At 39.1% G+C, this 17,040-nt stretch overlaps 1 protein-coding gene across 1 annotated transcript in view; it reads right to left on the bottom strand.

Annotated features, from left to right (window-relative positions):
* LOC149317300 (chloride channel protein C-like) overlaps nt 1-17,040 on the bottom strand; it is a 77,501-nt gene that overhangs the window by 46,690 nt on the left and 13,771 nt on the right. The window contains exons 4-9 of the mRNA XM_089518856.1: nt 16,201-16,376; nt 15,399-15,491; nt 10,562-10,805; nt 4,596-4,790; nt 3,033-3,130; nt 1,857-1,960 (exon numbers count right to left, since the gene is read on the bottom strand). Of these exons, the coding sequence (XP_089374982.1) occupies nt 1,857-1,960; nt 3,033-3,130; nt 4,596-4,790; nt 10,562-10,805; nt 15,399-15,491; nt 16,201-16,376 (910 nt within the window). The remainder of the gene's footprint in view (nt 1-1,856; nt 1,961-3,032; nt 3,131-4,595; nt 4,791-10,561; nt 10,806-15,398; nt 15,492-16,200; nt 16,377-17,040) is intronic.

Here is a 17,040-nt window from a genome sequence, read left to right as displayed (position 1 = left end):
CCCTTGCCCGCCTCCTCCTGATAGGCCAAAGGCCCCATGCCCTCATGCAAGAGGCCAAAGTCTCCGGCGGCAATCAGCAGCAGGACCGGGTGGGGGCCAGTCCCAAGGCCTTGCCGGGCCGCATCCGGCCCGCGGGCCGCAGGTTGCCTACCCCTGCTCTTAGTGTTCAGTAGTGTGTTTTGCGTTTCAAAACTCAGGTTTCTTGAAACAATAACAAAAGTTTATTTAAAAGTAGAATTTTATAAAGTATCAATGATATGAAGTTGTTATTATAGTTTTTCCTTGTGTTACTTAGTTACATTTGCACTCTTTTATTCTTAGACTCTGGCGGGTTACAGACCGCCAAAAAATACGTATGGAATACGTATTAGGGTTAGGAAGGGGCGGTGCTTCCGTGCCCCCCTAACCCTAGTACGTATTCCATACGTACAACATGGCAGCGCCCCTTCCACATGGGGGCCGCCATGTTTACGTATCGGACGCATAGCGTCCAGACGTGTCGCGGTGCCTATGATGTCGTGAATGCGCCAGCGGCGCCTCGCGACATCACAGAGGCGCCGCAAGAAGGAGCTCCATTTTGGAGCTCCTTTTTTGCTCCACGCGGGAGCCGCGCGGTGTGGCTGCTGCGGCTCCCGCACGGAGCAAGCGGCGGCGGCAGCAGACCGCCTCAAAGCGGCGGTCTATAACCCGCCTTAGTAGTGGCTTAGATTTCTTAGGAACCAATTGTTTCCAACCATATGTTTTCTTTGTTACTGATACCCTTCACATATATTCTTTAACCACCCCAGGACTTCCCTGTCCCTCTTTGGGCAACTCTTTTGACTAACTCAGCCACCAAAGCTATTGTATCCCACAGGATAATAAATAACTGAAACCCTCTTCCAGACTTCAGTTATCTCTCAAGTCTCTCAGTTTCAGACTCTAACTATATTACTGTCCCTCACTGGACATAATAAACCCTTCCTGGTCTGCAGCCAGGTGTTCTATGCACCACAAGCCCAACTCATGTCTGCCTTTGTGTGCATTGAAGGCCTTCTTCAGGAGGCTACCTGGAATCAAACTTCTGAAATTTCTGAACCAGGCACTGGTTCCTTGGAAAAAAAAACTGAAAAAATTGGTTTTCATTTGTCCAATGAATACAAATTCTTGGTTCAGAAATATCTGAAGTTAGAGTCTCAGTAACAATCTGAAGAAGGTCCTAAGAGTACACATAGACCAAAACATGTCGGCTTCTTCTACCAGTAAACAGCCACCTTGATTGGATTCTCCCTAGTTTTTGCTTCTTGTAACTTGTAACACATTATTTCCAAGCTCTATTTCACAAACAGGTAAGACAAATCATTCTGGCCTTCTTACTTGTTCCTCTAATTTTCTATATCATTTGTACAAAGTCCTACATAGAATTGTGCTAACATAGGCTGCAACTGCATTGCCAAAATAATGCAGTTCGACACCACTTTAACTGCCATAGTGCAGTGCTATGGAATCTTGGGATTTGTAGTTTGTTACACCAAAGCTCTATGGCAGGGAAAGCTAAATATCTCATAAAACTACACATTCCAGAATACCATAGCATGGAACCATGGCAATTAATGCAGTGTCAGCCTGCATTATTTCTGTAGTGCAGATGCAGCCAAAGTTTCTAGAAAACTGAGCCACAATAGATTGTGTTAGGAAGCACCTCTGCTTAGGAACTCAGAAAATTTAGTTATGGTGAACTATATTCACAGACATCCTTTTTGAATTTGGGGACTGTGCTCAAAAACAAATTGGAACACATACAATTATTGGAAAAATACACTTACATAAACTCAGTTCATTCTTATTTCTTTCTGTGAGAGTGCATTTTGCCTTACCTTCATTAAAGGTTTGGTTGAAATATTTCACTGCATCTGGCCCATTCTGAATTGTTGCTGGTGGGCAATTATACTCTGAAACTTGCCACCTAATTTGGCTTACACTTGAAAATAAAAAAGAAAAGAAAAGAATGTTAAATTCATGAGGTGAAAATATGACCGAAGGGTCCAGACAACTGACTTCTATGCAGATACAGACCATGTGAGACAGTGTTGTGCTGGCTAGCCCTGTCCTGCATGGCAACTGCAGCCAACAACAACTAGCCACATATACAAAAAGGGATACTACAGAGAGACAAATGTCTTTATAGAAAGATCTTCATGTCCAGGAAAATCCTGGCCAAATCAAGATGATGATGAAAAATGGGAACACATATAGTGTTTCATGAAAACTGACCATGTGGTAATGGGTAGCCCACAAGGACCCTTGACACACACACACTATAAGTCAGTATACTGGTGTGTACACAACGGACTTCAGAGATTAGGTCTAGAATCTGCCATCTGATAGCAGAAGAACTCTGTTTACCCTCAGTTTGAGAGAGATCTTCCCCCTCTCCCCCACTCATATACACACACCATTCATCAGGTTCTCCTACATCTCTGTGTGCAACATATCCAGGAGGTTGCACAGGCTGTTGTGGGAAGAAGGAGAAGTAAAGAAGTCTAATTTCATTAGCTTAATTGTCTGGACCTAAACCTAATCCAGTTCTATACTTATTTTCTCTAACTAGCCTTCACCTCTCTTACCCAAAGAACACCCTCCATTTTTAGCACCATTTGTTGTAACATCTCACACAGATCACTATCCAGCCATAAAAGGCTCTCTCATGATTCCAGACATACCATCTGAGATTTGCCACAATAGATTATTTCTCGGATACCCTGCCACCCTTAAATTTACATGGTGCCATAACTCTGTGACAAAAGCTTCTACCATCAGAAGCATAGTTTCTAACTATGAAATATATATATGATGTACACATTTCATTTTCTACACTCCCACAATCAAGCAAGTTTACACATAGGCTCCAGCATGCCTACTCCTGAGCAATATGGAACCTCACTGAAGCTTCAAAGTTGGACTGGTTCTCAAACAGAAGAAACCAAGCATTTATACCATACAAAGCATTATACAAACAAAGTATATTTTGTACAAATCCAACATGTACTTACTTTTGGGACTTACTATCTAGATCAAATGCTGGCAGGTTCTTAATTGGAGTACAATGAAAGAAATATGGCAAGTAGACAGTAGCGGTAAGGGTCACAACCTGTCCACCAATTAGAAATACTGAATATTAAACACATGAAATCTAAAATAATTAAGTCCACCCATTACTGCAGGGCATTCTACATGGAGATGCATTTAAAACAGACCAGAATCTACAGCTAATCCAAAATGTTCTCTCCGTCACAAGACTATTTATCACATTTATCGGAGCATCCAGATAGGGCTATTTCTAAAGCCAACAGATTTGAATGGCCCCCAACTCTGCCTTCTTATTCTTTTTTTATCTTTAAACCAGCCTTGGACTCATAAACTTTAAAACCAAGGACACTTTCGAACAATGAGCTATCTTTTGTAATGGAAGGCACATGGTTAACCTAAACTTACTCTTATTAATACTGTAGTTATTGTGCTTATTAATTAAGGTAGTTTTTTCTGCATTTTATAGTCTAGAAATCAGTGGATGCAATTATCTTATAAAGAAGAGCCATATGTCTGTTTTAATTTATATGTATTAAGTAAGATCAAATATAGCTATTAAACAATCTAATAATACATTTTTAGAATATAGATATACCACTGCCCAAGATATGTTTTTAAAATGTAGATAACAGGTTTGATAGTTGCACATTCCCATATAAATCTAAATGGTAATGACTAACTTTGGACATTATTCATAAACATTGAAGGATACTGGTAGAAGGTAAACTACCACCTGGAAACTCACCTCTGAATATTACATGTTGTACTATTCCACCTCTATTATACTAGTTCTGTGCCAGAACTTAACATTATTTAGCCTTCTATTAATCTTTAATTTTTAGCAACAGATCTTCATTCTCTTTGAATCCAGAGCCAGTGGTGGAGCTTAGATCCCAGTGGCCTTGGAAACATAAAGCAAAAATAACCTCCCGAAGTCATTTCCACTCCCTTCTTTAAAAAAAAAAATAGGCACCGTTACATTCACATTCATTGTTTTCAGGGGCTGTTATGAACACAGCCATACATCTACTTACTTCTGCTTCACCTTCCCTGCCAAGAAAAGCGGGGGGGGGGGGGGGGGACAGAAGGACTACAGTGTTGGTAGCATCTGCCACACACTGCTGAGAGAAAAGGATACAGGGCAGTGAGTAGCCAACTACTGTTCTGAATGCTTGCTAGGAGGAGTGATGGAGGAAATTGCCTGTTCTGCAGCACAGACAATTTTCCTAGTTCTGCACCTCTTCCTATACTGTCTTTCCTCCAGAAGGCATTCAGAACAATAGCCAGGTTCCTTGTTGCCCAATCTCAATCTTCTCAGCAAAATAATAGCCAGACTCCTCATTTTTCCCTCCTCCTCCTTTCATGGCAGGGATTAGAGTGGGACAATGCAGCTCACAGCTTTCAGGAGCCTGATCAGCTGGCAGCCTAGGGGCTTTGCCCTTCCAGATCTCCCCTTCCTTGGCTCAGTCCTATCAAGTGAAACTATAACATTGGAACACACTGCAAGACACACCAAATTTACTTACAAGGACTAGCACAACTTCTAAGAGCTTCATTGCTCTTCTGAGGGATGTTTTTGGAATTCTGCTGAAGAACCACATGCGAAATTTATTAATCTTTATATTCAAGAAAACAAAGAGTGCTCCTAAAAGGCCCCCAAGTACTCCAAGGAAAATGGCTGGAATGAAGGCCAAGATGCTCATATCCAGTAAGTTCTTAACCTAAATTGAAAGGAAAAGAAACAGCATGTTCTATGAATTTTGCCAGTTAGTTGATATACAGCAGCCACTATGCTAGAAGAAACATAATACAACAATTAACAAATAAGAAGAAATGATGTGTATAAAAAGCAGATTGTACTCGTAATAACCTATGGGTCATAGCCAAAAACTTTGGCCAGATCCGTCAAGGTATCCAGTGCCCCTGCCTTTGCCTTTTAGGATCAAAATGAAGCTATGCAAAACTGTTTACACTGCTGTTGTGTATGTAGTTTTGCATAAGACTAGAATAAAACTAAAATAAAGGTTACAGATCTCAGTCTTTCTATTCACTTGTCCCCTGTGAAACAGCTGGAAATCGCTGAGGCTTATCAGCCACAAAATTGCAGTGTGGCAGCAGGACTAGTCACAAAATGGTGCAAAGGTATGGAGGCAAAGTTTGACATAATCTCTTTCGGCATCCATCAAATACTGCTAAAGAGAGCACTTCCCAGCTGATTCAGCCACCAGCTTCTCCGACTTGGGGAGAGATCAGAAATTCCCCACCATCTAAATCCTCTGTGTCAGATTCTTCAGTTCTAGAGGGTGAGTTATAGCACCTTCCTTCTTTCCTTTAAATAAAATAAATAATAAAAGTTTTATTTATATACCGCCCTTCTTACAATCAGGGCGGTTTCTCAATATATAGGCTACAACAGGGTAAGGCAAAATACAACTCTCCAGATGCAGCTGAATTGCAGCTTCTATCAGCATAGGCAATGTTCAGCAGCATTGGGAGGGCCACTCTTTGCCTACCTGTGTGCTACAACTTTGTCTTCTAATGAGTATTTGCTTTCATATGTATCTATCCATTCATAGCATTTGTGGAAAGCTGCTACTGGTATTCATCCAGTGATAAAGCAAAGAGGTACTGGGCAGGATGCAGCACAGAAACTCCAGTTGTGGATCTCAGCACATTTTACTTGAAGCTGTAAGCTGTACCCAGTGTTTTCCATGGCAGTTAGCCTTTTGAAAGCCTTTCTGACTAAAATGGCTTGGGGTTGAATTAGCTATTTGTGCTCCAGAACTCTGTTAAAATTTAAATTATGTCTCCAACCAAGATAAACTACACCTTGTTCTGAGTAATTGTAAACTGTAGCCTGATATGTTTACCCAGAAGCAGTCCCAATGAATTCATTGCCACTTCCTCCCAAGTGGGTGCATAAAACTACAGTTGTTATAAAGCATAAATTCACCTTTCTATAAAAGCTCCATATTTGGAAAAATCAAAGAGACAAAGTGTAATAGGCCTTTGTTACAATGCTATGTTGAGCTCAGTGAAAATAAAAATATTTTTCTTGAAAAACATAAACCACAAGCTTCCCATTCAGAGCTTCTGCTATAAAACATGAAAGAAGGCAAATTCCCCTGGAGCCTATTGCTAACTGAAATGAAAACATTTTTGATTATCTGGACTATCTGGCAAGCAGAATATGGTGGAGCCTTGGTAGAAACCACATTGGCAACTGTCCCTTTGGGGAAACGGGAATCAAGATCATTTGCTCTTTTGTGAAAAAACCTAAATGAGTTTGTTATGGACTATAAGCTGTTATTCAAGGCAGACATCATTACAATTCGTTTGTACAGAATTACACAATGACAACAAAGAAATCAACTTTTTCACGTTGAGCAAAATCTTCCTTAGGGAAAATGTTCCATTAAACCACTTCAATCATTGGTTCTTTGAAACATGTTGTTGTCACAAGTTCATAGATGCAGACAGAGATATTACTGCTTCTAGATGAGCTGAGATTTCTAGAATGTGTTCAAGGGCAGCCACATGCATTACACGAGATATGTTTAGAGGGTACTATTATATGCATAACACTGACCAGATACTTAGGGTCTAAGAAAGAGTACAACTGATATCACATCTAATTATAATGATAAATGGCATTCATTATAACATCTGCCACATCCAAACTTAAGTACAGAATGTTCACAGGCTGTCATGAACCTCAAGAGAATATGACTGCCTCAAAAGCTAGCATTTCCCCAGGACTGTTACCAGTACAGTGGCACATCATCAGCCCTTCAATCTTATCTGAACTGAATTTTAGTTTATTCTCCACATCCAGTCCATTAATAATCTCAGGCAGTTCTTCTCAGACTGGAAGGTGAGATTTCTAAAGTGTATTCAAAGACAGCTCCATGCATTACACTAAATAAATTGGGAGATTACCATTATGTGCATGACACTGACCAGAACCTGGAAGGTAATGGGTAAACCACATGCAGGTGGAAAAAAGGAGCTGCTTCTTCCTTAGGATGTCGTAAGGGCAGCGACACAGCCCTATGATTCCCCTTCCTGGCAAAGACATTTGGACATTCAGACGCCCATACATCATGGGCATCCTCTTGTGTGGGCAGTGCCACTCAATAATGGCACTGCCCGCACATACTAGGGCTCAGGAGCGTGTGGTTTCTGCGCTCTCCCGAGCCCTAGTTTTGGCCCCATGACGGCGCTTCCTACCCGTCTGTTTTGGATTATGAATGAAAATATCTCCACCTGAGACCACAGAGAGCTACTCTCATTAGTGAAGGAGCAATTGGAGCAGCAACCTGACTCAATGTGACAGATTCTTCTAACTTTCTGGGTGGCAGAAAATACACATGATCTCAATCTATACATACACACACACACAGAGTATATATGGGTTGCCAAATGTATATGCGTTTAGAGAGCAAGTAATTTTTGTAATCCACGCTAACAGGAGACACATAACATAACTTCCATTATTCTACAGGCTATGAAAACATCTAAAACTTCATATATGAATGCATAGATTTATGAGTTCTGGTTACACAATAATATCAAAAATCATTAAACACACTCTGCTACCAGATGCACAAAGAAAATAGTCTTGAAAAAGAACTATCAAATATAACATGTGTCAAGCCACTTCCTAAAAATAAAGCCAAGCATGACTCTTTTTGCAACACTTTTAAGCAGTTTCTTCTTGTTTCCTCCTTTGATTTTTAAACTTCATATGATAAAACATGAACCCTACTGCAAGGTGAGAGAGAGGAACAAAGAAAAAGGATTCTGCTAGATCAATTCTTGCTCTATAATAAATTTTTAGTGGCTAATAGCTCTGATAATACAATTATTATCTTCAGTTTTACCTCTTGAGCCATTATACTGTGAACTAAAGTTGGACATCTACTTTATTTTAAAATACAGTACATACATATCATTTTAGTAAGAATTCCCAACATTCCTTACTAAAGTATAATAATAATAATAATAATAATAACAACAACAACAACAACAACAACAACAACAACAACAACAAACAAAACAGATGCAGAAGCTTTGAAGGGAAATGCATCAAACCTCAACAGCATTTTAATTTTAAAAAATCCAAACCACAAATATTAAAAAAAAATCTTGGCTTGGCTCACAAAGTTCAGTGGTCTTGGCATGAGGTCAGCAATCCTAGAAAAAGCATGTCTGACTCATGTTCATGCTGGCACAAGAAGGTCCTTTTCTTATTGACTATCTGCCTGATTTGTAACGGTCAGAGCATCTGAAATACAACCTCCAGTTATCTTAACTGATTGGGAGGTTTAGTGGTGAACGGACAGGGGATGACATAGTTTATTTGTGAATTTCTCTAGGTATCTAGCTGGCCACTGTCACTGAGCATAAATCCAAGTCAGATAGGTCTTTGGTCTGATGTATCCAGCATGAAAATGCTTATGTTTGTCTCTGGCCAATTCACAGTCTCTCATTTGATACCACTATCAAGTTTGCATACATCACAAAATCTGAAACACATGCTGGCTTACATCCTTTTATTTAGAAACTTACTTCTGATCTTGCCTACAAAGTAAAGAGCATAATATCATGGCTGCAAATAATTCCCTACTTTTCATACTGGTGAGGCTTACTCTTGTCACTTCAATTTATATAGATGCTAAGTACTAAAAGAGGGAATACAGTAGAGTCTCAATTATCCAACCTTCGATTATCCAACCTTCCGGATTATCCAACGTCGCTGCTCAGTGATTTCTTTACATTTTCAGAGGACTGAACTGTTTATACAGTACATATTGTACATCACAATGTTGATCAGTGATTTCTTTACATTTTTAGAGGACTGTTTATACATTACAATGTTATTCCTATAACGTTACTGCAACGTTACTTTTACTGTTACTGCAATAAAACTTCAATACATTTGCAATTCATAGTGATTTCAAGGCTTTTCTTGGACCCTCCGGATTATCCAACATTTTCGGCTATCCAACTATCAGCCCGCCCGTTTATGTCAGATAATCGAGACTCTACTGTAATCCCACATATAACAATATCTCCAATATTGATTTGCTTGGAATTCTTGAATATACTGATAATGTTGTTTATAATATGTATTGCACCAAGAAAACACATGTCTTTAAATTGCTCAGGTAGGATTTTTTGGACATCATAAATGCTCATGGAATCACAGATCAATAGGCTTCCATGAGTAATTCATTACTTTGGGTCTCTGCACACGGTCCATAAAGGCCAGCCAGGGGGTGGAGTTGGGGCATGGTGTCCACATGATGCATGCCCCAACTCTGCCCCCAGAGTGGTGTTATCCACATGGTGTGCAGCATCACAACACTCCTTTGATGCTGCATCACATGATGCAGCGCCAAAGGAGCACCTTAAAGCCACAACGCCGTGGCTATTTCACCCTTTCCAGGGCACAAAAAAGAGCTGTTTTTGTGCCCTAGAAAGGCCAGATCAGGGCCGCGACATGCGACGGCACAGCTGAAGTCGGCTGCAAGCCACCTCTTTGGGGCGGTCTGCACAGCACCTTAGTTTCCCCCACCCCTGGACTTCATTTCTATTACATCCATGCTCAGTTATATTCACAAAGTTCCCTGGCCATACATCTGGTTAAAAAACATGAGTCTTCACAGAAATATTCTAAAGAAAAGTCTGCAAATAATCATCTTAGATACAGAATCCAAATATCAAATGGGGAAATGTACTGCTACCTCTAGACACTGAAGTTGATTTTCTTATTTATGAAGTAGTGCTATAAATCATGGCCTCGCCATTCACCAACAGGCCAACACAGAAATCACCTCCCCCCCCCCCATTCAAGGGCTACACAGTATATATACCCCATACACCTTCATGCCACCATTCTCTGATGATGTCAGCCACAGATGCAGGCAAAAAAATCAGGAATAAACTCTTCGAGAGCACAGCCACATAGCCTCCCAAAAAACACAAAAAACTATAAATCAAGATTGTTCTACAAAAATCTTTCCTTCACTCAGTTGTTTCTATAAGCCTCTGTAAGCCTCTTTAAGCCTGACAAGAATCTACCCCCTGTCTATATTCTCTAGAAGGGTATGGGGAGGGCAAAGCCATACGTAACCACTTCTGAAGTGGTGGTGACCAGGCAGCCTCCTGGCATAATTCAGGGTACTGGTTTTAAGCCTTTAAGTCCCTGCTATTCAAAGTGGTTGTCCATGGACTGGTACCAGTTAATCAACCTATGGCTGCTAATGTCCAGCAAGTTTCCAAAAATGAAACAAATTTTGTAGCCAGTGGGCACAAAGATGGTTCTGATCCCTGGCATTTTTGAAGAAAGAACCCTGCCAGACTACCATATCAAACAGCTTAAGAAGCAATACTTTAATTTCTTATGACCTTAGATCTCAATGCCTAAGAGGACCAGCTCCTGCTATATGTCTATCCCAAAATTTAGTTCCTTGTCATTCATACATACCCAAAACAAAATCCTCTTTTCTGCTTTGAAAAACCCAAATTGACCTCTGTAGACAAACCCAGATAGAGAAGAAGAGAGTAAATCTGTAGTGAAGGCAGCCATCAGGCAGCAAAAGAATGTTTGCCAGGCCAGCTTGATATCCCAGAAAGATGCCACCTCCTCTAGTGTAAATAGAAGTCCTCCCACCGGAGCATGGAAAACAGATGCAATGCCTGCTCCTGCACCAGCTGTAACAAAATTCCTCCTGTAACAAGATAAGAGTAGGGAAATGTTTGAAATATTTTAGTAAAAAAAACAAAATTAATTGAACAGCAGCACATCTTTGTTTCAAAACAGTTACATGATTTTGATTTTTAATAGCTGTGCTGTTCATCTTCAGATCACAAAACAGCAATCTTCCAAAGCTGCTTAATGGTAAAGTTGGAGGAAGTGCTCACTTTATACACCAAGACGTCTTGGGGTGGACTTAGACAGAGTTAGCTGCTTACTGCCAAAGCTTGGAAAGCTTATGGAGGGAAGGGGCGCTATAACACCCACAATCTCCCAGCCAATTCTGGGAATTGTTGGAAAATATCAGACAGGGGGAAAAGCCAGAGTAAAAGGCATACTGCCAGCATAATCATGCAATCGTGCTGCAGATTTTCAGACGACATCATGCTCATCCAGGACTTATCCCGTGAAGATCCAGGAATGCTCCAGCAATAAACCATTCACGTGGAAGTCCCAGGAATGATTTAATTACAAGAGCATTCCTAGATCTTCACAGGCTAAATCTTCGATGAGCGCGATGTGTCTGAAAATCTTCACCACGATCGCACGATTATGCCTGGAGTATGCCTTTTACTCCCGGCTTTTTTTCCCCATCTGATAATCTCTGTTGTCCAAATGGTTAACCTTTCTAAACTAGTGCATCCCAAGACACAAAAGTATACAGAGGCAAGGAGCATACTGTCAAGATTGGTACCTGAGTTGCTACAGTATACGTCAGGGATTCTAACACACACACACAGAGAAGAGAGAGGGGGGGTTAGGAACAGCATGAAGACATGGTCACAGTTATATTTTACAGGTGATCAACACTGAATTCAAGAATTAAATAACTTGTACAAGGTCTGTTATAATATTTTATCATGCAATTTATATTACTTTTTCTTGTTAGGATTTTGGGGATCATTCAAAGATATAGCAAGAGATATGTCAAGTAGATTCTGATCTTCCTTTTGTAAATGTTTACTCCAGCTTTAAGGCACAAAGAGTTACATTTCAGCTGTGTTCAGTATGTCAGAATCCCAAAACAAAGTTTAGAAAAGAAAAGTGAGGCAAAGGCAAAAAAAAAAAAACCAACTCAAGCAGCTGTCTGAATTTAAATGTTTGGTGCAGATACTTAGCAATCCTGCAATGTATCAGTCTACGTCTATAGTTTAGGCAAAAGTAATATTTTTGGAGATAGCTGACTCTTGCCAGATGAATCAACCCATGCCTTATGCTCTGTAAACAGGAGTGAAAGGGCCAATTGTACTATCTGTAACCAGTTCCAATGGGCTCAAGTATCCTTGGGAAATTTAAAGAGCATGTAAAAATACTTCTCAGATCTTTGCTATTGGTCATGTGGCAAATTTCTTCCATAAGCATCAACTTAAGAAACACATCACTAATTGCTGAGGCGAATTAAAAGGCAAAATGTATCATGTTTATTTGGGCTGTCTGGTTATCCTTCAGCCACAGATAGCTTGTAATAGCTTTTTGTTTGGAGCTACAACAAACAGTTTGGTCAAAGGTTTGGGATTTATTTACATATTTTCATAATCCAGTGTTTTAAAGCTATAGAACTTGATCCTTCAAACCTTTGCAAATTCAAACTTGACATGAACAATAACACTAGTATAATAGATCCAGTTTAAAATAAAACCTTATAGCGTACCCCAAGGATTTGCAAATGCCGTCATTTCACAAATAAAAGATAAAGAGTTTGTGATTTCTGCCCATACAGCAAGATCTGCTGATTTATCACATCCAAGTATCTTGAAAAAAAGGTTATTTATACAAAAGAAACATTCTCCCTGTCACATTGCATGAAAATATTTTCTGATGAAAAAAGTTCATTTAAAATCCTATGACTATTGTTAATGGGAAGTTCTACAGCAGAGCAAGACAGCCACTTTTTCAATGTAAGCCAGAAGGCAATTAAAAATCGTATCAGAACACATAAAGTTTATTTTCTTCTGTAAATTTGGCATACCATATTTTCCTCCCTTTAACCATGCCTTCAAAAGTCTTACTCTGCCACCTCATTGTGGAGTGCAGGCGTCCCTGTTTTTGCTTTTTCTTAAGGCTCTACCAGTAGAATACAAGCCCAAATGGTGTTGTAACACGCTGGTGAAGCTCAGAGCATGGCCCTGGTGGAAGAATGCATACAAACCATTTAAAGCCCTAGTTAAGTATGGGGAGGGTTGTCACCAACAGCCAGGCCACCTTCAACTGGCCACTGCAATTATAAATACAATGGCAGTGTGAAACAGTTGTGATTTACATCAATGGAATAACAGCTTACTCTAATGAAGTCATGAATTTCAAGGTACTCAAGGTATATTGGGGCTCTAAATGCATCCCAAAACCTTTGTTCTCAAGTTTCTCTAAAAGAAAAACAAATAACCTGGCAGGTGTGTGGAATTCAGACACATAAATGTGTATTGTCCCTTTAAGCAAAGTGGGCAAACTGCAGCTTTTTGTGGGGTTTTCGGGCTATGTGGTCATGTTCCAGAGCAGTTTCTTCCTGATGTTTCGCCGGGATCTATGGCTGGCATCTTCAGAGAATGATGCTGGCGAAACATCAGAAAGAAACTCTTCTATAACATGGCCACATAGCCCAAAACCCCCACAAAAAACTATGGATGCCAGCCATGAAAGTCTTTGACTCCAAACTGCAGCTGTTTTTTACATTGTTTTTATTGAGATGAAATACTTTATCATTTAACAAAAGTTACAAAACTAAGCTAAACATAAAGACACTTAAACACATAGACCATACATAGACCATAAAATACAAACAAAACAGACCAAGGAAATAACTTCCACAATTCTTTCTCTTATTTTTGATTTACAAATAATTTTTTACTTCCATATATCTAATCTAACCATTAATTTCTTAACTCTTAAATTATATAAATACATTTTTTATATTTCTATTGTATTTTTATTGTTTATTTCTATTGTATCTTGAACCAAGCCAATTATAAACTCATCTTCCCACTAATTCTTTAAATAAATTATAAAAGGATTCCATTCATTTTTAAATTTATTCAGTGATTTTTTTAAGTAACTGTGTTAATTTATCTAATTCAAAGAAATCATATAATTTTTTAAGAATTTTATTAATATATAAATACATATACAAACATCAAACATACCACACAAAATAAATACATAAACATAAACACTCATTGAATCAACCTTACCCACATATATCTCCTACCATATAACATTCATTCTAAAAAATTTCATTATTGTTTCCTGAAAAGAGAGTATCTTCCCCTAATATAACTTAAGAAATTTCTTCTTAAAGAATGCTTGTCTTTGCTTTACTTCTCCTATTCCGAATAGGTCTTTTTTGTCCTTTGATTTTAATCATATTACTTTGTTTCCCCACCTTCTTATATACATATATCACAACCAATATAACTATCCATAAATGTACTTCTTACTTCTTACAGAAATCATATAATTTTAGAAGGCAGTCCTTTATTTTTGGAGAAGCATTCTTCTTCCACATTCCTACCTATAATATATGTGCTTCTGTGGTCATGTAGAACATTAATGTGCCATGTTTCTTTTCTATATTTTCGCTCATCACCATACCTAATAAATGCATTTTCGGATCTAAAGTTTCTGTGATGTTTAAGGTTTTTTTTAACTTGCTCATGGATCTCTCTCCATTATTATTATTATTATTTTGCCCATTTACAGATACATCAGAGGTAAGTGTCAACTTCTTTGTTGCATTTCCAACAGGTATTTTTAGTATTTTTACTAATTTTAGCTACTTTATATGGTGTCAGATACCACTTGTATTGCATTTTATATATGTTCTCCTTTAGGTCATAATGAACAGTATATTTAATTCTCTTACTCTATAATTTTTCCATTGTAGTTGGATTGGGCAAGCTGCAGCTTGTGCATTGTACGTGGACATTGCCATTTTTTATCAAGCCACTTCTCGTTTGGGAAGAGTACCCCTACACACACACACACACACACACACAATAAAATCAGAGTCAAACAACCTAAAATGTCCCTTTGGGAAAGGGAATTATTTTTGGGAGGAAAATGGGATGTGAAAATGAGGGGTGTGAGCCAGCGAAGCCGTCTAAAATCAAGGGATATATATATATGGCCCCCCCAACCACTGGAAACTGTCCATTCCATTTTAAGCAAAATACAGCCTCTTGTCTTTTATACACATTTATTAGATAGCAAGCTATACTGAACACAGTTTTACTTCTGACTATATGTGCATAGGATTGCACTGCAATGCTGTCTGAAATACTGTATTATTCCCTACAATGGGGGTATGACTTTGAAGGAAGGATGTTTGGATTTATTCCACCTGCCACTCCAAAAATCACAAGGACACCTGTTTCTCCAAAAAGAATTAATTTAAGCAACTCATCAGCAGCAGTACAGTCATTATGATTATACATAAGACCCCATTATTGTTTTTTAACAAATTTGCTACTCTTACTTTTATATGTTACATTACCTTCAAGTACCGGTAAGCCAAAATAGTTTTCAAGCTACTTTGACCATATAGATTACTTTAATAAGTTATAAACTCCCTTACTTGTCTGCTGTGTTCCAAAATCTGGTAAAGGAGAGAAGATTAATTCCAAAGATCTTTGGCTTGAACTGGCTCAATCCATATCCAATTATTGCTCTGTTTCAAAAAAAAAGTGAAACATTACTCCTATTGTTAATTTGCAACATTTAAAGAAGCCAAATAATCAGATGCCCCAGACTACAAAACAATTTATATTAATTCTTCAGATTACGGGCTCAGACAAGTGTGGCCGGGGGGGTGGGGGAGTAGAAGGAAAGAGAGTAAGGGACTGTAGAAATTGTAACCTTCAAGTCAACTCCAATTTATGGCAACTTGGGCCCAAAACACACTGGTCAAATAAAACGGCTTCTGGCCACTGTGGGGGCATGGTATTCAGATGATGCATGTCCCCAAAGCGGCCAGAGGCTGCTCCAGCACTGTGATCCAGTTCTCTGGACTGGGTCAAAAAGGAGCTGATGTAATCTGGCTCCTGGCAGCACCAGTTTGGAACCACTGCGGTGACGTCCTTGAAGATCAGGCTGTGTGGTCACCATGATCCCAGCCTGATCACAGCCTGATCACAGCCAGAGTAGCCTCCAGCTACACTTTACCAGCCATGTACTTCAGCCCCCTGTCATAGGGCTTTCTTGGTTGGATTTATTAAGATAAGGTTTTCCATTGCCTTCCTCTAATGCTGAGTGCAACCTGTCCGTCGGTCACCCAGTGGGTTTCCAGGGCTGAATGGGGATTCAAACACTAGACTCCTGGAGTCAGAGTCCTGGAGTCAAGCCATTATACCATACTGGTTCCCAAACTAATTTCTTACCCCAAGTGAATCATAGGGCCTTCTGGTCCACAGAAAAGTCCAGATGCCACAGCTAGAACACAAGAGCCAAATGTTCCCAGAAAAGTCCTGAAATTAAAAACGTGCTGAATTGATGCACCGTTCAAAAAACCAATGACTTCTGGTAATCCACTTGGTGCACCAGCTGGACAAAAGAACTGTGAGAACAAAAGCAGTACAATATTACTGTAGTAGTTGCATATCCACAATGGCAACTAAATTCACAAAATTGTAATTGAATACATTGGTTCCTCCCCCCACATCAGAATGATCAAAAATGGGTTTATTTGACTTTATCTCAAAATATGCTGGGAACTGTGGCTTCCTATGAATTCTCTGCAGCTCCTGCCCTCCTTCAAAAAACTATAATTTCTACAATCTCTGTTAGGTGTGTTTGTTTATATTATTATTAGGTTGCCTGGAGTTGTTTATAGGTTCCAGAGTGCACCCTTCCAGTTCTATAATCATGTCTTAAATTCAGTTGCTAGCCCTATCTGGAGATGAATCAATCACTAAATGTTGAACTAATACTTTGGTCAGTCTCATCAACTCAATGGGTCTCCTCTGGTTGGGACTTGTATTTAAACCCTTGACTGGAAAATTTCACTAAGTAAATCTGTCAGGGTAGAACCTGGAACTTTCTGGTTGCTTAACCTATGTTTTACCATTATATTATGCCAGGGCTCTTTCCCTAATAGGCTTCCTTTCAAAGGAACATTGTTGTAAACTTCCTTGTGAAGAATTTAACAATGCAAAAACAATACAGTGAAATCAAGGCAAACAAGAATTTCAGACTACATGCAAGTAAAAATAAGAAATCTT

Source organism: Sceloporus occidentalis, unplaced genomic scaffold (assembly GCF_023333645.1).
Source record: "Sceloporus occidentalis isolate IW3139 unplaced genomic scaffold, rSceOcc1.0.p SCAF_3, whole genome shotgun sequence".
Lineage (NCBI taxonomy): Eukaryota > Metazoa > Chordata > Lepidosauria > Squamata > Phrynosomatidae > Sceloporus > Sceloporus occidentalis.
The sequence above is the reverse complement of the archived record's forward strand: the minus strand, read 5'-3'. Positions and strand labels throughout refer to the sequence as shown.